We start from the raw sequence: 26,659 nt of genomic DNA, 5'->3' as shown, positions 1-26,659 counted from the left end.
GTTATGACGAAATTCTAATTTTATTTACTCGGGTATCTGGATTAGAGAGTTTAATTTTTTTAAACCCAATATTAAAGGATACAAAGAAAATTTTTATTAGGGTTAGGCATTATATTTTTTTGCTGGAAAATTAAAATAGAATATTTTAAAATTTGAGGTAAGGAACATTTTCTATAAACCAAATTCGAATCCCTTTTATTTTTTTTCTGCTAGAATTCCCTTTCTACGAAATTAAACCAGGGGTAACTTATTATATTGGTAGGGTTAGTTTTATAGCATTCGTGAATTATCATTTCAAACCTTTAAAGAAGGAGAGAGTTGGGCAGTATTGCGGATGTGTCTTACATATAAGATACTTTTTACCAGGGTTGTGATCCAGAACCCTGAATTAGAACCCTTCGAATCCTCGATATTTACTGAATCCAAACCCCTTTTTAAAATTTTGGGCTTAGGATTCAATAACTTTTTAAAAATATTAAACTTTATTTTAAAAAATATATTAAAAATAACACATCGTCTGTCGCCTGAGAATTTGATTATTCTATCTTCACTTTGGTAATTTTATAGGAGACCAATTTTAAAAATTAAGCTTCGTTTCTATTGTTTTCAATAGGATATTTAACCTTATATACTTCGATTTTTTTGTATTAAAAATTGATTTATAAAAGTCATTTTTGACAAAAATTAGATGGATATGGAATAATATAATTTTCAGGTGACGATATTATAGAACTATATTAAAATATAATAAAAAAACATGTAAATTATTTAACATAATTTTTATTTTATGTTCAATATAAAAACATTTTTTGGGAAAATTGTTTTTCGTGGAATCCTTTATTTTAGAGCATTCCATTTTATATAAATTTTTAAATTTTACTAGTATATTTTGTAAGTTTTTTTATAATAGATAACGTATATTCTATTATAATAAAAAATATTTTAGGAATATTTATTGTTGTTTGTTGAATTACTAAATTAAAATTAAGACCAAAGAAAAGAAGAAAATAAGGTAGCTTTGTTTAATGCAAGTTGCAATGCACTGTCAAAGTTAGGCTATCGATATTTTAATTTTAACATCTCATGGAAGATATCCTGATAATTCGCTTATAAAATTTTAAAACACAAATAGAGGTTACAGATTAAATCATGGGGAAATTTTCATATATTATTTTTTTTTATTTATTTTTTTTAAAATTTTTTATTTATTTTTTTTAGATTGTCTGGATTTTGGTAGAAATTTTTGAATGTTACCTTTTTCTTTCAATTGGCGTATTTTTAGATTTTTTTTTTGATAAATAAATATCGTGTGGATTTTGAAGGAAATTTTTTGATACAATATCAAAGTTTTTTAAATTTAACATTGTATATATGTTATGTTTATTCAAATAAATTGATTAATTATTTAATATACCTATTTTTATTAAATTCTTAAATATACTCTGTTTTTCTAAATTCTTAAATATACTCTTTTTTTCTAAATTCTTAAATATACTCTTTTTTTCTAAATTCTTAAATAAATATACTCTTTTTTTCTAAATTCTTAAATATACTCTTTTTTTCTAAATTCTTAAATATACTCAAATAAATATACTCTTTTTTTCAAATTCTTAAATATACTCTTTTTTTCTAAATTCTTAAATATAATCTTTTTTTTCTAAATTCTTAAATATACTCTTTTTTTCTAAATTCCTAAATATACTCTTTTTTTCTAAATTCTTAAATATACTTAAGATTTTTTTAAAATTTAAAATAATAATAAATAAAAAAATATATTAAAAAAAAATAATATATGAAAATTTCCTCATGATTTAATCTGTTACCCAAATAGAATAGTATTTTTTAAAATTATATTGTTTTAGTTTTTTTTGCTAAATTATTATTTATTATATTTCAATTTCAAATATTCAAAACGTTTAAAAAATATATATTAAAACTATTATAATAAAAAAATTAATATATTTTAAAAATTATATAGGATTTTATAATGATAAATAATTTTTATGGTGAATGCTAAATATAGTAAAATGAATTTTTTAAGAAACTGATGCTTCTGTTATTTTTATTATAGGTCTTTATTTTTCTGGATCACGAACCCTAAAAACACCTAAACCTGGTTTGGAGATATTTAATGAATCAGAACTCAAACCCTTTTTTAGAAGGAGGGTTCACAGCCCTGGTTTTTACTTTATACTTAAATATTTGTATTATAATTTATTTTTTACATTTTGTTTGAAATAATATTTTAGAGTATTTGTATCCTTTATATACTTTTTTTTCTTTAAAAGATATAGTATCATCTATCTTTTTAAAAAAATTTCCAACTATCTGAAATAAAAAATGAAAAGTATCTGTGTCTTTATTCGAATATTTGAGTATTTTTTGCCCAACCTTGCTTTAGACAACGAGGTAAAATGTGATATATATGTTATAATTTTTGATGGTCCGAACTATCCAGTATCAAAACATATTTTAAAGGGATAATAAAAAAAATTAGGGGTTTGGAATGATAATACTATATTATCACGTTTTAACAGTGTTAAAGAGAGATTTTATTTTAAAACGCGTTTTACACACGTTTCGCTTAAAATTTATTATTTGTTTTCAAAGTTGTTTTTTTGGCCATATGAAAGTAGATATGTCCATTATAGAGTATCCATCGATGGCTAGGGCTGGGAGGGGGGGGGGAGGTCAGGAATATTTTTATCAACACAAAATATTGATATAGATATCCAATAAAAGCATATTTAAATATCTTTTGACTGAAGTATTCACTTTTGGTTTTGATGAGCTGGACTTGGGAGTAAAAAATAAAAATTTGGGTTATCAAATAAAACGTAATATAAATATCTTTTGACTCAAAGAATTTACTCTTGCTCTTAATAATTTGGATTTGGTCTGGGTGTTGGGGAAAGAGAGGGCATAAAAAATCAAAGATTTGATATGTGTATCAAATTATAATTAAAATATCTATTGATTATAATGATAATTATCGTTCTAAGTGAACGGATCTAGATCTTGGGGGTCAGGAATATTTTTATAAACACAAAATATTAGTATAGATATTAAATAAAAGCTAATTTAAATATCTTTTGACTGGAAGAATTCACTTTTAGTCTTAATAGTTTGGATTTGGTCTGGTGGGTTGGTGGAGGGAGGGTGTAAAAAATAAAAATTTAATATGGGTACCAAATAAAAGATAATTAAAATATCTTTTGAGTCTAATGATAAATATCACGCTAAGTGGGAGGGTCTAGGTATTAGGGGGTAAGGAATATTTTTATCAACACAAAATATTGTTATAGGTATCAAATAATAATTTAAAAATCTTTACTCTGGTCTTAATAGACTGGACTTGGTTGCAGGGGGGGATAAAAATAAATTATGTTATGAGTATAAATAAAAGGTAATGGGCTTGTCAAGATGTTGGAAATATTAGTGTTAAAGCTAAATATCAAAATGAATATTAAATAAAAGCTAAATAAAATATATTTGGATTTCAATATTAAAGAAAATTTTAAGTAAAGGTTATAATAGGTCAATGCTTTAATTTATTATAACCTAATGATAAAATTATTAACAAATATATAATATTTCAAGTTTCAAAATTTCTGTAGGCTATTTAAAACTATCGATTCATAAATTTTAAAATGACATTATAAATTTTTCTTATTGTTATAAGTTATTACACTTCTTTTCTAGAAAATCATCTCTGTTTCATTATTTTCAATTTGATTACATAGTCGACATTAGGTTTGATTTTTAAAAACGACCCGATTAAGATTTTAGCCAAAATGATATTATATGCCACATGATTTGACAAATAGAAGTCCAAACCTTTCTGCCACATATGAACAAAATATTCAGGCTGCCATAATATTATTTTGGCTAAAATCTTGATCGGACCTTTTTTAAAATCGACTCAAATCGGGCTTTTTAATAACACTATTCGATACATATATTTTATTTTGATATTTGATGTAATTTAAAATATAATTTTGAAAAATTATTTAATATTTACACAAATGATATTTAAATTGCATTTAGTCGAACATTTATTACTATTTTTAACATTGGCATCGTTTCAACTTTTTTGGCAATTGCAAATTGATTGACCATTACTATGGGAAGGAGCACTTCTTGTGCCGTTATTATAGAGATGTTTTTATGGTTTTATCAGGAATGGTTAAATAAATTTTATTGATTTCAGCCCCCCCCCCCGATTTTTCTTCTCCATTTTTGACGATCCTGGGCATCAATATTTCGAAGATTCATTTTCCTTATATCCGCCGATATCATCATTATCTACGTTATCTTAGATCTTCCTTAAGTACTTTATCCTCCTACTTCCATCAAGGTGCCTCTTTATTTAAGCATCTTTTATCTTACGTTCCACATGCCCAAACCATCTTAGTCTAGTTTCTTTAATAACCCAATCACTTCTATTCTTATCCTTGCTCGCAATTCCTTGCCAGTCTTATTCTCATATCCTTTTTTTCCAATTGGCTTCGTGAGCCACTTTCATTGCCCATGTTTCACCTCTATAGACTAAACAACTCTTCACACAGCTTACGTAAACCTTCCCCTTGAATTTCAGTGAGACGTTTTTATTTGTTAGAATAGGTGACATCTCTCTGAACTTCTTCCATGCTTGTCTTACCTTTGCAACAGCAGTAGAATATACACTACCATCTGCGTTTAGCATATTACCCAAACAGCAAAACTTTTCCAATTTTCCCAGGGTTAACCCATTGCTACATTATCATTATTATGTACCCCTTTTATGTATTTTCCTTGCTAACATAGACTTCTCTTTTTTCCCACTACGTCTTATGCCCTGGCATCTGGTACATTGTAGGGGAGACCAGGGCTAGTCGGCGCAATTTTCGTCAAAATCATCATAGCTTCGAAAATAATGATCATTTAAGATCTTACAAATTACCAATAGATACCTTAAACATCTACCTATAAATATATACTGTTATATTTTTTAAATATTTAATAATTATTTCTCTAAAAAGGTTTTAGTAAGTCATTTTTTGAACTTAGTAGCCCCGAACCCATGGTTAGTCGGATCATCAATGGGGCTAGTCGAATCAAGTGGTTTATTAGATGGGACAAAAAAAATTTTTTCAAATTTTAATATATAACTATGATACTTCATATAATATTCTATTTACAATTATAACAAATAAAATAACGATCTTTTTTTTAGCAGAGAACCACTCTACATTGAAACCAATCTTCAAAATTATAAAAACTTTTATAATCCTGTTTACATATAATACACACATCTTTTATTAATATTTTATTAATGTTTATTTTTTATTAATAATATTTTACTCAAAATTTATCTAATTCTATATAAATATATAACATCATTTGATTTTATTATCAGGCTAAAATATAATATGATAACTAAAATGTTTATGTCCAATAAAATGAATTAATTTGAATCATATAATATTGTCAATTAATATAGATATATATAAAAATATTTGTTTGCTAGATATAATTCATTTTAAATAAATTGATATTATTATCAGGCTAAAATTTATATGCTAAAAATGTTCATATCTAATAAAATGTATTAATTTGAATCATATTATATTGTCAATTAAAATAGATATATAATATATATTTGTTTGCTAGATATAATTCATTTTAATTGATCTTTTTATCAGGCTAAAATTTATATATGCAATATATAACTGTGACAAATATATTATATTTTCACAATATATATATGAAGATTTTAGTTTGCAAGATATTTATTTAGGTCTGATATTATATTAAAATTGAAATGTATTATGAAAAATCACATTAATAAATTTATATAATAATTATTATTTTATATATTACATTTATAAAATATTATATTTTAACCTGTAATAAATGGTATTTTTCTTAATGAGATATCATTTTCATACAGTTTTATAGCTTCTTCATAATCCTTTTTAGTAAAAATTTTCCTATTTTATTTTGAATTTTGCATATATATTTGGGTACCTTAATATAATAAAATTGACTGATTGCGCCGACTAGCCACGATTCGACTAACCTCAATGGTGGTAATATTTGATCTTAACATATATTTATGCATTATATATCAATCTGAAACCTTTCCAAATATTAAAATAGATATTTAACTTTCATATAATGTCCATTTTGTCATGTTTAAACTTTTAATTTTTTAATACATCTAATAATATTAAGTGAAAATATTGTAATTTTTACGTCAAAAACATATAACAGATAAAAATTTAAATAGCTTTATATTAAAAATTATTTTCATCCCCAAATATGGATATTATAGAAATCTATATTAAAACTAAATTTCAATTTTTAATCTTTACTGGTTTTAAAATAAAATCCTTTAAACCGACAAGCCCCTTGCGCCGACTAGCCCTGGTCTCCCCTATTGAATTTTCAGTAACTCTTTTCCCACATACACCACAAGAGCAGTTGCCGGATATCTACATCTTCAGATTACCCCAATTTTAAACCCCTTGCTTCCATAGTTATCTTACATCTAGTAATTTTATTCTTCTTAGCTGTTTGCCATTAATACAAAATCATCCGCATCTAATCGCTCCCATGAAATTCATTCACTATCTCTCTAGCCACCGCATCCATTACTAAGATAAATAATAATATCCCTGATGAAGTCCTACCTTTACTTTAAGGCTTTCAATATCTCCATCATCCGCTTACGCTCAGTTTGTGCTCCCACATACATTGCCATAACAAATCATTCTTCCACCCCAGATTTTCTCATGACTCATCATCTTTTCATTTAGGCAATAAACGAAGGCGAAGATGAAAATTTTCTATGCTATTGCCTATTACGTTTATGGTATTTTTATCCTGCCTATTTTATATACCATTCTCAGAAAAAATATATTTAATATTGTAAAATGATTCATAGGAATTCCCACTTTTTATTTTGTGAGCGATCACTATTACTTCAGGTTCATTAATTTTATCTTGGTTAAATAGTAGATATGGAATTTTTGAACAAGTGGGATAAGAAACTATGGGTTAAAACTAATCTGGGAATAATTTCCTAATGTAAAAAAACTTATAAATAAATAACAATTAAAATTAGAAATAAATAAAACGAAACGAAACTAGCGTAAAACGCGTTTTAAAATAAATTTCCTCTTAAAAGTTCTTCATCCTTTATAAAATTGAATTCTTAAAGAAGTCCCTTTAAATCCCGTGATGATCCTGACTGATCCCTTTAAAAAAGACATATATTTTTTAAAATAAATAATCACTTCCATGCCTTAATTAAATCATTTTATTATACATTCATTTAAAAAGATGATTAAACAATTTTTAAGATTTCTTTTTGAAAGCCTATATATTTGTGTTGATGTTAAAACGTAATTTTCTGAAATATTATCAGGCATTACTTTGCTATAACATACATTACTGTCTATTTATTAGGGGACATTTACTTTTACCGCTCACATTTTGGGGACATTCTTCTTACCTTGACACTTTTAAGATAGATCTCAGAATCCAAGAAGATGCTAAAAAAGTTAAAGATTGGTCTTGCAAAGCCGGGGCATGCCGACTTGCCATAGCACGAGCCATCACTTCCTTTCTCAATCCTAATCAGATAGAAAAAATGAGATTAGGTAAAACAAATGAAAGTTTAAATACTCTATATATAATATCCCGCGGCCGGGTTATGCTTTTTATTTAAAAGACCTGATGTGAGATCCTGATGGATCATTGTTATCGATTTTTTCCAACAAAATATTTTTTGGTTTAAATTTGTTATTTATTAATAATAATATATATTTATTATATATAGATTTAAGCAATAAAATATATCACTACTTAATATTTTCGATCATAAGCTATCTCATTTTAAAAAAAAGTTTAATAAGCACTCCAATAATCTTCGGCCCGGATATAAAATAAAATCTTTCAATCCTAAACCTAGCCGGTATTAGATTCTTCTTTTTCTAACTCTACCCGGATATTTAAAAATTTTGTTATAAGATATGTTTTTTTTCTTCAAATTGTTTCAGGAAGGATAATTGGAAAATGTACATTGAATGAATGTTAAACGCTTCATTATAACATTTTTCAACATTTTCTCCAGTCGATTCGTACTCGTTTTTGATAGGTCTAGGTCTGAATATGAACGAATTTATATTCTTTGTTTTATTTTTTTAAAGTATCTTAAAAATTCATTCAAAGTACAATCTAAATGTAATAATTTATCTAAACGTAAATAATGTTAAAATAATCATAGATGCACTGATATTAGGCTCACTTTCGTTACTCACTATTAGTATATCGAGAAAAATTTTTTTTGGTTCATCTAGAGCGGGTGCATTTAGGAATCAATATTTTGATTAATTTTTTTGTTAAAATTATATAAAAGCTGGTTTGCTCTCCTACGATCCGAGGACAAAAGAGAGAAAGAAACCTGGTCAAAAAGGTGCCAGAGCCAAATTTACATGGTATAAATTAATTTTATCTAATTTATTTGAACTCAATTATCAATAACTTTTATTTATATTCACGTTGTTCTTTTTTTAGGCGGAAGCGATAGAAATAAAAACGAAATATTTTATATTTTTTCCAAAACATTTAAAAGATTTCTTTTTATGGCTAAAACATATATGATATTTTTGTCTCTTTTCTTTCAATACGTCTTTCAAATTCCATTTATATACTTGTATATTAATTAAATAATGATTATATTTGTCAATAAATTTTAAATTGTGGTTTTATTCATCAAAATTTGTGTCAATCATTATTTACCTTATTTTTATTCTTATTTCAATTAATCATATCTTACTGTTAATAATTTCATAATTTGGCACTTGAAGGAGTTGCAACCATGATATGATTTTTTATATAAATAAATTGGGACTATAATTTTTTTTAAAATAAGAAAAAATTAATTTTGAGAGCTTCATTTTTAAATCAAATTATTAGAAATTATATGAAAAAAAATAAAATAGAATATATTTTGATATTTTTCTTTAATTAAACTTTCTCCGCCAGAGTGTTTTAGATTATTTAAAATTTAACAATATGGCTTACTTTTTAAATCTCTCCAAAAAAGTGTTTTTATTATACTCCATCTTCGCTTAACGAAATTAGCTAAGAATTTTCTCGCCGTATTTGTTAATAAATGTTATTAAAAATGTCCAAGATACCTTGCTAAAATTAGTAACCAATTTTGGGTTAACTAAATTTTGAAATCATGTTTTTTTTATTCAATTAAGGTTGTGTCCAGAACATCGAAAAATTAAATTCACAAACTTTCAAAAATATTAGTTAAAATATAGTGATATTAAAATATAAATTAACGAGCAACTTAAAAAAAAAAGGCAAATTAGAAAAAATAACTTGTTCAATTTTTAAAGGCAATTTTGCTTTATTTGATTCGAAAATGTTTATATTAATAATTAATTAATCTGGAATTTAAATAAATTATCGCTCTCATCACGTTCATCCTAAAGGGGTCAAAAGAATTGAGATTTTCCACTGGTTGAACCTTCCCTCGAATTCCTTCTTTTATCACAACCTTAGGATATTACCAATTTTAAATTAGTTAACATGAATAGTAACACAGCGAATGGTTTCTAACATCCCGGTCATTTATCGGTAATTGATAATATCCATCTGGTTGTACAGATTATAACCAGTGCCATGCCGACAATTTTGGCGGTCCAGGGCAAATTTGCGGTCCCTTAAAAAAACACAATTTACCTAAGCTTTTTTGATAATTTTTCGTAATGAGAAAAGCATATATATTCTATTAAATTCATAAATGAGTAACGCACTTTAAAAATGAATATAAACATAAACTAAAATATTGTAATTTAATTTGTTCTCGCTTTTTATATGCAAAAGAGGATAATAATATAACGATGAGTCGATATTATTTTCTATTGAAAAAAGAAGAATTAACAAGTAGGTTCTGTGCCATAGAGGATCGTAGGTAAGTTTTAATTAATTTGATTGAGAAGTTGCGTTCTGCGGATGCCACGGTAGTTGGAATGGTTAAAGTACCTTAATACATTGGATATATTTGATAAGGCTTCATTTAGCCTTGTGTTTATATAGCGTAAAGTTTTCAATGGAGTTTTTATGGGATTCTTGCTTAATATATTCACTAAAATTTTTAATTCAATTAGTAGATCTTGCGGATAAATTTTTCTAAAGTATCCTAATTTGTGAATAAAATATTTAATTGACAACATTTTTCTTTAGCTATCTTATAGGCGCATTTATCAATCCTCACATATTAAATAAGATACAGATCTTCAAAGAGTTTTAACTGCTGGAAACGTTCTTCCAACGAATTTTGCTTGATCTAGTAATGCATTGAAAAATTCAATCTCATATTCTTTTTGAGGTTCATGCATAGGCGTGTCGTCTCCTTAAGAAAATTGTTTTTGAACTTTACATTTACGAATGAAAGTTATTGAAGGAACTACTCTTCTAAACTCATTTCCTATTCCTGCACAAGCTCTTTCGCTAAATTAAAAAATTATGAAAGCCGTTCCTTAAAGAGATCTAAAATATCTTGCATACTTTCTATAAGTGTAATTGTTCTTCCCAATTCAATATTGCTATTTTGCATGACTTTACTTACTAATTCACCTGGGTTAATATGTCAAACCAGATGACAAGAGTTACCAAAAATGGAAATTGTTTTAATACTCTAGCCAAAATGGCTTCTGTGCAGTATATGGAGAAATTAGTTTTTTAAGATAGTCTATTTGTTGCAACGTAAATATCACCAACCTGATTTTGAATGGCCTAACGGGGTTAAGATATAATTATTTATATGATCCTTCATAATTTGCCGAGTTGAAAGAGAAAAGAAAATATATATTCATTGGACATCGCCAAAAAATTACTTTACCACTATTGATGATCGTGTCATGTCATCAAGCAGCAGATTTAATCTGTGGCAATCACAAGGCATAAAAACACTTTCCGATTTATTTACAATATTTGGGATTTAACCCCTTTATAACCTACTTTTATATTTGTTCCGTTATCGTTACCTTGTCTATGACAATTTTTTATATCTAATTCCAAATTTTTAGATAATGATAAAATGCTTCTACCATGACTTGGCCAGTACAGTAGTGTTGTTAAATAGACTGATTTGGGTCGATTTTTAAAAACAGCTTAAGATTTTAGCCGAAATAATATTATGTAAACATAAAAAATTTGCTCATAGATGGCAGACAGATTTCTACCCTTATTACCCAAATCTCGAGGCTTACATAATATTATTTTAGCCAACATTACTTGCCAGTACTGGAATCGATTTATCCCTCATTCATTTTATCGGAGTTGTTAGTTCTACGTTTTGGCGTATGTTTGATGTTCAGTTTAATATTACGGAAAAATATATTGCGTTTTTAAAAGCATCAAAAATTTTTTAAGCGTTTATCTCCTATCAAGTTAACAATTTCATTTTGAAATCGATATCCAAGGTAATGATGAACTTCACTATCCTTAATTTGAAGAATGTGGTCGATATTATTATATCAAATTTCGATAAATTTCTTTACCAAAAGATAAATGAAGTTATTTTCTTTACTAAAAATATAAATCAAATTTTTTGTTATAAACATATATGGTTAGGCATGCCAAACCTAATTTATACATGGATTTTTTTACAAAAAAAAGTATATACAAATAAAATTCTTATTTTCAAGAGGATAAAAATAATTGAGTAAAATTGCAAAATTTGGCGGCCGGGGCTGCTCCCACTTGTCTTTTGTCTGCACGGCCCTGATTATAATATAGTATTTTCCTATACATGCTCCCTATGTAATACAGGTTGAGGAAAACAGGCGCTACGCTTTCCAATGTAAATCTCGATAGGAAACCTCCCAAAATACTGCACAATGGACATCATCAAATCCAGACCCTAAAAAGAGCTTGCATCAGTGGTGTGTTGTATAAAAGTGTAACGGTGATGGGGGGGGGGGCAATTTTTTTTATTAACGAATATAAATAAATAATTTATTTATGTTATACTTTAAAAATAATGTCAAAATTTAATACCACCGATATATATACAAATTAAAAAATATATAAATATGAATTAAAAGATTTCCATAAATCCTTCATTCCTTCGTTTTCTGTGGGATGCATTTATTTGAAACGATTTTATTCAACCCGCGAATATTCATTTTCTATATCATTATATATGGATCTGGAATCCCCTCCGATATTTAAAATCTATTAATAGGAACATTAAATTTGACAAATTAATTACTCTTAAACCTGTTTTATTATCTACCTAATCAAAAATTCATAAAATAAAAAACCTCTTTAACATTAAGAAGTAATGTTGGATAACGTATCCATATAAGTAACTTTTTATATTTTTTTATATCTTCATCGATATATTGTCGAAGCTAATCAATTGTTTCATAATTATTTAATTTGAACAATATATATTTTAACAGATTATTCAACAAAACTATATCAACGAGTCGAGCTAGACTTTAAGGAAACAATTCTATCTTTATTTTTAGACTTAATAATGCATTGCTAAAAAGCAATTAATCATATGTATTTTATTATATAATCTTTTTTTAAGAAAATATTCAGTAAACTTTTTTTAAATATTATTTTAATTAATTTTTTATTAAATTAAAAATAAAGATTAAAATAAACTTGTCAAAATGTACCCGACACGAAATCCGATGACATGAATCAGTTGCAGTTTTTTTTGAATTAATAGACCCAATAATTGTTGCATTAGAGGAAATACATGATTGGACCGATATGTCAGTGTTGGCAGAAGCTAATGGAATATTGAAAGCAATTCAAGATCCTGAGTTTTTATTGATTGTACATTGCATTAACACTCTTCTGTCACACAATATTATTATGCAGAGCCTTGCAAAGGGTGAACCAAGAATGGTTCAAGCATTATTCTTAGGAGAAGAAGCATATGATGCTATTTTACATATAAGAAAAAAAATGCTGATTGTGAATTTAGCAAGATTCTTCTTAACAGTTCAAAAAAGGTGCATTTATATAATATGATAATAAGCATGCCAAGAATTGAGTACATAGGAATATTATTTCCACACAATCAGTTGAAGAGTATTATAAAATTACGATTTTTATACCACTTATGGATACATTTTTTAACTCAAATTAGAGAACGCTTATTGAACCATAAACTATTGCTCAATATCCTCTAATCCGTTTGTGTGCATCTCGGATGAGATTAGAAATAAAATTCAGTATTTATATATGCTTTATTTGCAAGATATGGTAGGGAGCTAATTGGAAGTAATAACCGAATATAAATATTAGCTAGTGTTGCGTAATCGGCTAATTTTAGCCGACTAAAAACGGCTTAGCCGAGATTTTAGGTGGAAAAATCGGCTAAGTCTAATTAGGTATAGCCTAAAAATCAGCTAAACCTAATTAGGCTAAGCCTAAAAATCGGCTAAACCTAATTAGGCTAAGCCTAAAAATCGGCTAAACCTAATTAGGCTAAGCCTAAAAATCGGCTAAGCCTAAAAATTGGCTAAGCCTAAAAATGGGCTAAGCCTAAAAATTGGCTAAAATAAATTAGTCAAAATTCTGCATCGATGCTTAGCATTAATTATTATTTATTTATTTTAGTAAAATAATTTATTTTATTTATATTTAATGTAAATATTTTATTATTATCAACAAATAAACATGATATAATTTAATATTTTTTATTTATATTATTATATTTTGAAATGAAAATAAATTTATTTATTTGATGTTTTTTTAATAAAAAAAATAATATGCTGCTATATTGTAAAAATTGTAATATTATTTATAATATAATTTATTAGTGATTTTCACAATCTTCTTTGTAAATACATCTTTTATTGAGGAATTATATTGTAAATTTTATTAGATAAATAAACAATCTTTTAGGTGAAATCTTTTATCATTTTTTTAAAATTATCTATTTATTATTAAATAAGGTGGATTTTATGAAACTTTTTTGATGTTATTTTATATGATCTTTTTAAGGATAATATTTTAATGTGACAATTGTCATAATCGTTCTTTTATAAGTTTTTTGAATTTTTTTGAAGGAAGTATGTTAAAATAAGTATTAATAACATGTGTAAATACAAATTTAGTGAAGATGTACCAATGAAAAGTGACAATTGTCATAATCGTTATTTTTAAAGTTTTTCGAATTTTTTTGACGAAAATATGTTAAAATAAGAATTAATAACATGTGTAAATATAAATTTAGTGAAGATGTACCAATGAAAAGTGACAATTGTCATAATGGTTAATTTTAAAGTTTTTTGAATTTTTTTGACGAAAATTTGTTAAAATAAGTATTAATAACATGTGTAAATATAAATTTAGTGAAGATGTACCATAGAAAAGTGACAATTGTCATAATCGTTATTTTTAAAGTTTTTTGAATTTTTTTGACGAAAATATGTTAAAATAAGTATTAATAACATGTGTAAATATAAATTTAGTGAAGATGTACCAATGAAAAGTGACAATTGTCATAATCGCTATTTTTAAAGTTTTTTGAATTTTTTTGACGAAAATATGTTAAAATAAGTATTAATAACATGTGTAAATATAAATTTAGTGAAGATGTACCATAGAAAAGTGACAATTGTCATAATCGTTATTTTATAAGTTTTTGGAATTTTTTTGAAGAAAATATGTTAAAATAAGTATTAAAAACTAAATATAAATTTAGTGAAGATGTACCATAGAAAACTGACAATTGTCATAATCGCTATTTTTAAAGTTTTTTGAATTTTTTTGACGAAAATATGTTAAAATAAGTAATAATAACATGTGTAAACATAAATTTAGTGAAGAACCAATGAAAAGTGACCTTTGTCATAATCGTTAATTTTAAAGTTTTTTGAATTTTTTTGAAGAAAATATGTTAAAATAAGTATTAATAACATGTGTAAATATAAATTTAGTGAAGAAGTACCAATGAAAAGTGACATTTGTCATAATTGTTATTTTTAAAGTTTTTTGAATTTTTTTGAAGAAAATATGTTAAAATAAATATTAAAAACATGTTTAAATTAAAATTTAGTGAAGATGTGCCATAGAAAAATGACAATTGTCATAATCGTTATTTTTAATTTTTTGAATTTTTTTGACGAAAATATGTTAAAATAAGTATTAATAACATGTGTAAATATAAATTTAGTGAAGATGTACCAATGAAAAATGACAATTTTCATAATCGTTATTTTTAAAGTTTTTTGAATTTTATTGACAAAGATTACTTAAAATAAGTATTGATAACATGTTTAAATAAAAATTTAGTGAAGATGTACTCTAGATAAGCGACAATTGTCATAATGGTTATTTTTAAAGTTTTTTGATTTTTTTTGACGAAAATAGTTAACTTGCATCGCTATTGATTTTAAAATAGAAAAAAAAGTTTACCCAAATTTTAAACAAGATTGTAAGGTGAAAATTGGTAAAAAAAATAATAATTTTTAACTTAGGATTAGATATTATGATATAAATTTTGCATATTAATTTCTGACCCGATGAACAAATGTAATAAAATGCCAATTTGCTCCTGTTTTTGGGGAAGAATCTATTATTACCATATGTTTTTCTATGGCATATACTCAGGCAATTTTAATTTTACAATCTATATTTTTACCCATTTACATCAAAGAAATTTTAAAAATAACGATTATGACAATTGTCACTTTTCTATAGTACATCTTCACTAAATTTTTATTTAAACATGTTATTATTACTCATTTTAACATATTTTCGTCAACAAAAATCAAAAAACTTGAAAAATAATGATTATGACAATTGTCGCTTATCTAGAGTACATCTTCATTAAATTTTTATTTAAACATGTTATATATACATATTTTAAAATATTTTCGTCAAAAAAATTCAAAAAACTTTAAGAATAACGATTATGACAATTGTCACTTTTCATTGGTACATCTTCACTAAATTTATATTTACACATGTTATTAATACTTATTTTAACATTTTTTCGTCAAAAAAATTTAAAAAATAACGAATATGACAATTGTCACTTTTCATTGTCTTTACTAAATTTATATTTACACATGTTATTAATACTTATTTTAACATATTTTCGTCAAAAAAATTCAAAAAACTTTAAAAATAACCATTATGACAATGTCAATTTTCTATGGTACATCTTCACTAAATTTTATTTAAACATGTTATCAATACTTATTTTAACATATTTTCTTCAAAAAAATTCAAAAAACTTATAAAATAACGATTATGACTATTGTCACTTTTCTATGGTACATCTTCACTAAATTTTTATTTAAACATGTTTTTAATACTTATTTTAACATATTTTCTTCAAAAAAATTCCAAAAACTTATAAAATAACGATTATGATAATTGTCACTTTTCTATGGTACATCTTCACTAAGTTTTTATTTAAACATGTTTTTACTACTTATTTAACATATTTTCTTCAAAAAAATTCAAAAAACTTTAAAAATAACGATTATGACAAATGTCACTTTTCATTGGTACATCTTCACTAAATTTATATTTACACATGTTATTAATACTTATTTTAACCTATTTTCTTCAAAAAAATTCAAAAAACTTATAAAATAACGATTATGACAAATGTCACTTTTCATTGGTACATCTTCACTAAATTTATATTTACACATGTTATTAATACTTATTTTAACCTATTTTCTTCAAAAAAATTCAAAAAACGTATAAAATAACGATTATGACAATTGTCACTTTTCTATGGTACATTTTCACTAAATTTTTATTTAAACATGTTTTTAATACTTATTTTAACATATTTTCTTCAAAAAAATTCAAAAAACTTTAAAAATAACGATTATGACAATTGTCAATTTTCTATGGTACATCTTCACTAAATTTTTATTTAAACATGTTATTAATACTTATTTTAACATATTGTCGTCAAAAAAGTTCAAAAAACTTTAAAAATAACGATTATGACAATTGTCACTTTTCTTTGGTACATCTTCACTAAATTTATATTTACACATGTTATTAATACTTATTTTAACCTATTATCTTCAAAAAAATTCAAAAAACTTATAAAATAACGATTATGACAATTGTCACATTAAAATATTATCCTTAAAAAGATCATATAAAATCATCAAAAAAGTTTCATAAAATCCACCTCATTTAATAAAAAAGATAATTTAAAAAAAATGATAAAAAAATTATAAAAGATTTCACCTAAAAGATTGTTTATTTATCTAATAAAATTTACAATATAATTCCTCAATAAAAGATGTATTTATAAAGAAGATTGTGAAAATCACTAATAAATTATATTAAAAAGAATATTACAATTTTACAATATAGCAGCATATTATTTTTTTTATTAAAATAACATCAAATAAATAAATTTATTTTCATTTGAAAATATAAAAATATAAATAAAAAATATTAAATCATATCATGTTTATTTGTTGATAATAATAAAATATTTACATTAAATATAAATAAAATAAATTATTTTACTAAAATAAATAAATAATAATTAATACTAAGCATCGATGCAGAATTTTGACTAATTTTTAGCAGATTTATATAGGCAGCCACTTTTAAAAGTAGCGCGTTAATTGCAGGCTTAACCTAATTAGGCTTAGCCGATTTTTAGTTTTAGCCGATTTTTAGGCTTACCTAATTAGGCTTAGCCGATTTTTAGGCTTAGGCTAATAGGCTTAGCCGATTTTTAGGCTTAGCAACATTATAAATTATTATATCTATCTTTTATATTTTATATAAACTAATAAAAATATATTTATTATTCCCCCCCCCCCCCTCCCTTAGAAATATTCTGGCTACGGCTGTGCTATTGATATATAAATGTATATGTTGCATAATATAATTTATTAATAATATCAATCATAATTTTGTTTTATAAATTGATATAAATCGATGAGAATATATTCATTATTGTTTTTGCGCGATTTGAAAATTAAAATAAAGAAAATTCACAGCAAAACAATAACAATATTTAATTCTATACTTTGAAGATTTAAGAAATTATTACTTTTATTATAAAATTATAAAACATTAGTGCACGTTGACATCAAGATATCGCAAATATTCTTCAAAAAATCTGGACATAACTCTATGGCACAGTTCATAACAGAGGATTCACAAAGGGATATACATAATGCAAAAGTAAATATTATTTTTACCTATACAAATTTTTGTTTGGGGATAATAAATTTTAATTAATTAAAATTTTACGAATTTTTGGAGATATTTAATATTTTACTTAATTAAAAATTGTATGTATAATTAAAATTTTTTCAGAATAATAATTTTTATTAAAATACAGATTGGCTATACATCTTGTTAATTTTCGTAGGAATTCTCCTCCTAAAATTGTCACTTTTTAAGAGTGAAAAATGTTTAAGAAATTAATTGAAGCTGATTTAAAGAATGAATAGTGGCAGTTTTTTTCTTCATATTACATGTCGTTTACATTTATTATATTTGTAATTAAGAAAATTAGTAAGAAACGCTCTATTAGAGAAGAGTGTAGTTAAGATAGCCATTCCCATAATGCCAATAGACAGTCAAGATATTAACATTCTGGGCAGTCATGCAATACATTAAACCTGTCTGAAGAATCGAAAACTTTTTAATTGAATTTGGAAAAAATTAAAGGAATCCCGTGGGGATAAATTGCAATATTCCAGTGATGAGGAAGCCAATACGGAAGTACAGCTTGATTGTAAAAATTCGGAAGTATCGAATGATATAATTAATAGTTTAAATTTAATTTTGAGAGAAATTAAAAAACAAATACCTGTGTCTGTGATTGAGAAACTTATAGTGGTTAAAAAAATTAATAATTTAAGATCAAGTGGAAAATTGATGAAAGATTAAATTTTATTTTACTAAAAATAAAAGAAATTAAAGGGATTAAAAAATCTTTCTAGTGAGATGTATATGTTAAAAAGTTAAAGTAATAATGTGATAACTATTATTTGTGGCCGAAAAGATCAAATTGAAAAAAAAATGTTTTTCTGGGGACAGAATAATTAATGAATTTTAATTAAAAAATAAGTCATAAAGATGTCATCGATTGTTACTATATAATTTTCAATAAAATCATATAAAGGACAAGAGACCATATATTTAAGATAATAAATCATTTAATACATATAGTATTGTAAAAAATCCTTTGGATATATTTAATAAAAAAGACAATTTTCATGAATGAGAGTTGTAAATAGAGTTTTAACTCGAATAAAATGAGTTGCAGTGTTGGAAATTTTTATTCTCATTTTGATAAAACAGAAATTTCCAATAATCTGAATAAATAGATTATGATAATAAAAAAGTGAGAAATTGGGAATTTTTAATAAGAGAAATTAGTGATTTAGAGGCTGGTAAATTCAAGTACTAATTTTGTCATGAATATTAATTATATTGAAAGTAAAATTTCGGATATAATAATATAATTTAGCCTATTATAATGCATAAAATTCCAATGACTGGGAGAGAGAATGGACAGTGTTCATGCCCTTATGGTAATTTCGAAATTGATAGACATAATATTGAAATGTTGTTTGATAACAGTGCAAGCATTTTAATAATATCTAGTGATTATTATAAATATTGGCCCTAGGGTATACTCGAAAAAAAACATCTGTATTAATTATAAATATACTTTCTAGGCTGGTAATTGATCTTGTAAAATTTTAATATCCAAAATTTGAAATAAGATAGAAAAATAATTGAGCGGGTAATATATTGCAATTTTACCATAAAATTTTAACAGGCAAAACAAATTATAAATTATTATATAGCCTAATCCCTCACCTATAAATTAAAAAGGTATTGGAGTTATGACTAATTATGTGAAGTGCGCTATTTTTGCCATTTTAGCACTAGTTTAAAGTGGTTAAAATAAATTTGAACCCAACTTTATTGTTTTATTGAACAAAATATTACTTGTTTGACATAACTAATTACCATAAGGGAATTTTATAAATTATCATACATTCATTTATTCTTCTCCTTTGGGACTATTTTTTAAAAATTTTATTCCATATAACATATAAATTATTGATTCATATTCCTTTTTGCTCAAAAATATCCTTATATGTTTTAGACATTAATATTTAAGAAATATCTCTTTGCATTTTTATTCAGACTGATATACTTTTTTTTTACCCATAATGGCTTTACCATATATTATAATCGTTATTGCACTTCTAGTTAAGCTATAAACATCAAAATTTATATTATAACTAAGACTAAGGAACATGTATACAAATTTTTAAATCATGATAATAATATGTCTTGCTAAAAACAAATTATACTAAAGGGTAATTTTTATAATTTTTGTGTAAAAAACGGTTTTGGCCAAGGGAGATTTTCCAGATATAGGTAAGAAATTATATCTCAAAATATACCTTGAAGCCAAATTTAGTGTTTTTAGGTCAAGGGGTAAAAAGTTATTCACGCGTCTATCGCTTTATCCCGGTATCCCCTATTATGTTGTAAAATTTCATAATAAAAATTAAGACATTTAGGCTCATCTCAAGGAAATTGCCGTTACCTCATTAAAATTTATATTAGTCTATCTTTAATCACATGACCTGTCAAATTTGTTATCAAAAAAATTATTTAACTTTATCTAATTCATATCTCTCAAACCTTTAATTAACCACCAATTCTATCCCATATCTCTTTAGCCTTTAATCCTACTTCTTATCTTACCTGTTATTTACATGTTTTAACTCTAAATATTTCTGCTAATTAAAAAATTCCCTTCAGATAAATATTCCTTGAGTAAGCTTATATTATGTTGAGAATGATTGAGAATGAAAGTAAATAAAAACAATACACAATTATGACTTATGAACCACGAGAAAAAGATATTATAGCAAAATATAATAAAAATCATAATTATTTGATAAAAAAACTCATTAAGAAAATTTGGGAAACTATAGGGGAAATTTCGAATTTCTCCGGGAAATATAAATTTTAAATAAAATAATTTTTAATTTGATAATTCGATCAAAAACAAAAAAAATAACTACAAAATAAAATAACTTTTGTTTGATTTAATTATGTAATGATTACGCAGATATATTTGTTTTAAATCAGAAACGTATGAATAATTTTTATGATTTATTATACGTTTTTTAAAATAATGTTAAATATGATTGGTAATAAAACGTAATCAACCTGAAATTCAGTGTATCCCCAAAACCAAGAAATTTCAGAATCCTCCCTCTAAGGTTAATTTTTAATACATGATATACATTATCCAATAAAATGAGGGATTTTTTTTTGATTTTGGGGTAAATCATGAAATTCGGTTGATTTTAAAAAATTTTAAATTAATGCTTTAAAATTTAGTTGATTAATTTTTTCCTAAATTACATGTAATAATTTTGGTAAACTAAAAATGACTTATTTATAAAACGGATCAAATAAACATTCTGGTTGAAGATTTATATAAGATTCGTTTAGATATTTCGCATCAACAAGCTCAAACAACTCACTAACCCATAATTTGGCAAGTATGAAATCTTATAGGAACTTACAACCGGAAACACATTTTTATTTATCAACGATTGTCATCTTATCTCTATTAACAACACCTATATCTAGCCGAGTCACACCTGGGTCTTTAGATAAATCTAGGAAAGCTCCAATCATCGTTCCATTTCAACAAACAATTGAGAATAATAACATTGCCAGTTATACTCTTAAGAACAATTTTATACTGAAATTTCTTTCAGATGCAATGGCATTGCGGGTGAGAAGAGAAGTCACTGCACCTGATTTTACTACAATTCCTAAGGTGATGAATTTTACATCTTTTACCAAATCAAAAAACAAATTACCTCCTAAACCTAAGCCAAATAAACAAGCTAATTCCTCTATAAATAATGTTACATCTGACACATTAGAAACCTTGACCCCAACGATCTCAAATATTACTTCCAATACAACAACTATATCCCCTCCTGTAAGTAATATAACGATATCTAACGCATCAGAAACATCGCCTTCAACGACCTCAGTTGTTACTTCCATTACAACTTCTGTAAACAATTTTATAAGTAATTTAACAACATCTAACGCATTGGAAGCCTCGCCTTCAACGACCTCAGGCGTTACTTCCATTACAACTGCTGTAATTACCCCTGTAAGTAATAGGACGACTTTTAACGCATCAAAAGCCTTGTTTCCAACGACAACAGGTGTTACTATATCTACTTCTGTGAGTGGTATAATGACATCTAATTCCGAATCACCCACAAGTACAAATGAGTACTATTGCTACTTCGATTTCGCCGATATATTTAAAAACGGCTAAATCAAGATTTTTACCAAAATAATATTAAATAAGTGAAAGGTTTAGCTTTATTGGTAATACCTCGTTATTTTTATGTAATAATATTAATTTACCCGTTTTTAAAATATGCTAAGCCGAAGGTAACACGACATGTGAGACATCTGTTTCAGTTATTAATACAATTTTTTATTTACTTTTCACTACAGCTAATGTTAATACTACAAGCGTAAATACTACTATACTCTTAACTAATTTGAGTACAGAAGTTTCTGCCACTACAAATGAGACTTTACCTACCAAAGGTGACTTTCCATGGTGGTGGTGGATACCCTTATGTTGTGTGTTGTTACTTATTCTTATCATAGTCATCATATATTATTGTAGAAGATCACCCCAAAGTAAATAACCTGGTTTTTTTTGTCGGTATTTTACCAATGTTTATAATTAAGCAATTCTTTTTAAACTAACAAAATATCTTGCAGTAAAATTGTGTAATCAGTGAATACATGTATTGCCTAGGTCGAGTTATGTAATTTCTTACAAAATTATCGGAAATCTATCGAATAGGCACCCGACATATGCTGGAATATACTTTTGAATATAATATTAAAATTTAAAAACGCACTAAACAAATGAATTAGTAGTTTAGCGCATTGTTTCTATTTTACATTTTAATTATCTGATTTTGCCAAATATGTATTCCAGAATGTTTGGAATACTTATCTTACAAAAGTGATATATAATTATCATTAATTTTTTAAATCATTTTTAATTTTTATACTAGCAATACGAAAATTGACTAAAATTTAAATCAGTCAATATGTATATTCATTAATTTATTACACGAATTGTCTATAAAAATACATTATACTATTTATTAATTTATATTCTAAAATTTATCGGCTATTGAACAATTATACTAATCTTATGAGTTGATATTAGAGCCCTTAAAGTTAGCCCGAATCATAGCTCTTCGGGCTGCTTGAAAAATATATAAAAAATTCAAAATCACATAGAGAATAATTTTTTTTCTTATTTATTAAAACATAATATTAATAATAATTTAGTGATAAAAGAACAAAACCATTAGTTTTTTACTCACTTATCTTCATAAAAATCAGGGTACAATTATTTGGATTTATGACTGATATTTTATCGGTCAAATAGACAACGATAAAAATGCTTTTTATTTATATATTTCAGAGACCTGCAGAGGTACCATTTGTACGGCCCGGCCCGGATTCTTTTTTAAAAAATTTTTTCAGCCCGGCCAGGCCCGGGTTTTTTTCAAAAATTATTTTCGACCCGGCCAGCCGGGCTTAGAACCGGGCCTGCAAGTCTCTGATATATTTAAATAAAAATTTCGGACCGGCACCGATAATAAAGAAAAGATCGGGTTACCTCAGGTCAAAAAATAAATACAATTTTTGGGCTGAGCAGGGAGCCGAAAATAATCGAATTTGCGGAGCAGGGCGTATTTAAAGAATAATTTTGTCATAATATAGAAAAATATAAATATGTATTTGAAATATAATAATTTTGCATTTCAGTTAATGAAGGAGATGGTCCCTTAAAAACGTTGATCAATCCAACTTTCAATGTAGATGATGTATTCCGAGAAAAAAAGAAAAAATAAACGAAATTATGCATATTTTTTAATATATAAACTATTATTTAAGGAAGTGTAATGTGTTTTTGAATAATATATTTGTATAAATATATTCAACTACAAAGATTTTATTGAATTAGACATGATGCTTTGCATCGAATTTAAAGAATGTAATTTTCAGTGAGTTTTTGTTCTAGCAGCTGGCATTCATGAGGTGAGTATACGAATCTTACTAGATTCATTGTCATAATAACTATTATATAAAATATGAATATATTTTTATTTAAAATCGGTCTTAGAATTATGGTTATAAATTATATCCTATAATCTTTTTCCAATATAAAAAGTAAATTATGCACAATGTGACTGAGTTTGACACATTGGTTATATCATGAGTACAATTAAATATCAGTTCTTACTATACTAATTAAAATATGCTAGTTTTTAAGAAAAGAAAGAAATAGTTTAGAAGCACAGGCGCATCCAGGATATTTTCCAAGGGGAGGCTATAAAATTTTTTAATTTATAACGTCATATTCTTTATTTGTTTTTCAGTGAACTGACGCATACCTATGTATGAATATAATATAGAATAAAGCTAACGCAATATAAGAAACTATTGAATAAAATAGAAAGGGTAAATGGAATTAAGAAAATAAAGAAATATTTTAGATCAAGTTGATATTATATGAATTATTTTATAAGACAATAACTATAATGTATATGACAGTATATCTATAGTATATAAACAAAAATCCTAGCTATCATGTAAATATATAATGATAGCATAGGCGTAGCCAGGATTTTCCTAAGGGGGGGGTTAAAAAATAACTGGGGGCTTCGCTTCCAGACCCCATTTGGGGTGGGCCTGGCCCGCTTTGCCCGGCCTTCGGCCGGGTTACCTTAGTCTATCTCTATATATAGTCATAAAATATTTTTACAAGATAGGAGGTTAATTTTAATAAAAAAAATAAGCCTGGAACAAATATGAAATATAATTTTATTAGTTTATATAAAATATAATAAATTACTTGTATATACATTAATATAAAAGCATGGTAATAATTTATTGCAAACAAGTATAAAAAATTTATTTATAAAAAGTAAGTAGACATATAGTTGATATTCCTCTACTATATAGAATTGATAACAAAATACTAGGTAAAATTCCACTTTTACAGAAATATTTGACAGTTAGAGAATATATTACAGTTAATATTTTAACAAATTTTACTAATCAATTCTTTTGATAATAAATATAGCAGCAATTTGCATTCAATTATTTAATGCCATCTATTTATTTTAAATAAAATATGATATTAAAAATTAATCTTCATATTATTCATCCCACAAATGTCTTTAAAAGATATTTTTGATGTTCTTATCAATATTTTATAGTTTTCTGTAAAATATATAATATTGGTAAAAATTACTTGATTGTCATCTATTGATAAATAGATATACTGAAATAAATCTACGACATATAATATTCCACTGTTTGTATTGTGCTTTAATTTTTTTATTTAATTTATGTTTTAATTTATGATTTAATTTTATCAAATAATTAGATTTTACTTTTATTAAGATAAATAAATTAAAATTACTCACTTTATAAAAAATTATATTTGATAATTATAATTCATTTCACTTTTGTCTTAAGACTTATCTTTGGCTTATATTCCATTTCTTAAAAACATTTTTGATTCTATAAATGCTTTTTTCCAAAAATGTATAAATTATGATGAATAGTTTTATAAAAAAGTATCTACTTTTTCTTTCAAATTATTGTTTAAGATATATGCATACATTTTTGGAGGTCAGAGAGTGGGAGAGGACTAAGGGGGATATTTTTTTATTAGCTTAAAATGATATTCACAAAATGTGATAAATTTCTGAGGGGGGGGGGGATTTATTTTTGCACCCCTGGCTACGCCTATGAATGATAGCATAAATTATTTAACGGATATTAATCAGAGACCTGCAGGCCCAGCCCGGGCCATTAATTGTATGAATCAGGGCCGGGCTTAAAAAATAGAAAATCCGAGTAGGACCAAGAGCCAACTTAAAAAAATCAATTCAAATGTCAGCTGGGAAATCGTGAAATGGAGCATTTAATATTCATTTATACTGCTCATTTATTCAAATTTTGAAAATTCTGGGTCAGGCTGCAAAATAATAAGAAATAAAATCCGAGCAAAGTCGGGTCGGCAAAAAATTTTCAAAATATCTTGGGTCGGGTAGAATTTTTTTTCCAAATTGCCTAGCTTAAAATTTGGATCAGTGGCCATGAATTTGCTTATTAAGATTTGGGTACCAAACAAATTTACTTCTTTTCTTTAAAATAAAATTTGAGTCAAAGCTTTATCTTTAATAGTATCTTTGAGCTAGACAAAGTATAAATCTGAAAGTTGTTTTTTTTGTCAATTAAAAATATTTCATGTATTAACTATCCATATACTGTGTCAAATGGTCATAATATATTATTTAATAATTTTATTATAAATATGAGCGAAACTGGAGGCATTAATAACTGAAATTTATATCCATAATTAGTGCCTATTTAGTATATTTACTTTAGTTCGTTTGGTAGATATTCTTAATAAGAATTCGGCCTCTAATGTTGTCAAAGCTTCTCTCCTTTCTCCAGGCAGTCCTAACCAGGCTAAAAATGCGCGCTGATGCAAGTT

At 25.4% G+C, this 26,659-nt stretch overlaps 1 protein-coding gene across 1 annotated transcript in view; it reads left to right on the top strand.

Moving 5' to 3' along the window:
• The window catches only part of LOC135931621 (small ribosomal subunit protein uS9m-like), a 48,324-nt gene extending 39,563 nt beyond the window's left edge, over positions 1 to 8,761 (top strand). Inside the window, exons 11-13 of the mRNA XM_065468858.1 lie at positions 7,453 to 7,646; positions 8,405 to 8,483; positions 8,563 to 8,761. Of these exons, the coding sequence (XP_065324930.1) occupies positions 7,453 to 7,646; positions 8,405 to 8,483; positions 8,563 to 8,575 (286 nt within the window). The 3' untranslated portion in view covers positions 8,576 to 8,761. The remainder of the gene's footprint in view (positions 1 to 7,452; positions 7,647 to 8,404; positions 8,484 to 8,562) is intronic.
• Positions 8,762 to 26,659: the final 17,898 nt, after the last annotated feature.

Source organism: Gordionus sp. m RMFG-2023, chromosome 1 (genome assembly GCF_954871325.1).
Source record: "Gordionus sp. m RMFG-2023 chromosome 1, tfGorSpeb1-WG-v2, whole genome shotgun sequence".
Classification (NCBI taxonomy): domain Eukaryota; kingdom Metazoa; phylum Nematomorpha; class Gordioida; order Chordodea; family Parachordodidae; genus Gordionus; species Gordionus sp. m RMFG-2023.
This window is presented reverse-complemented; position numbering and strand designations above follow the sequence as displayed.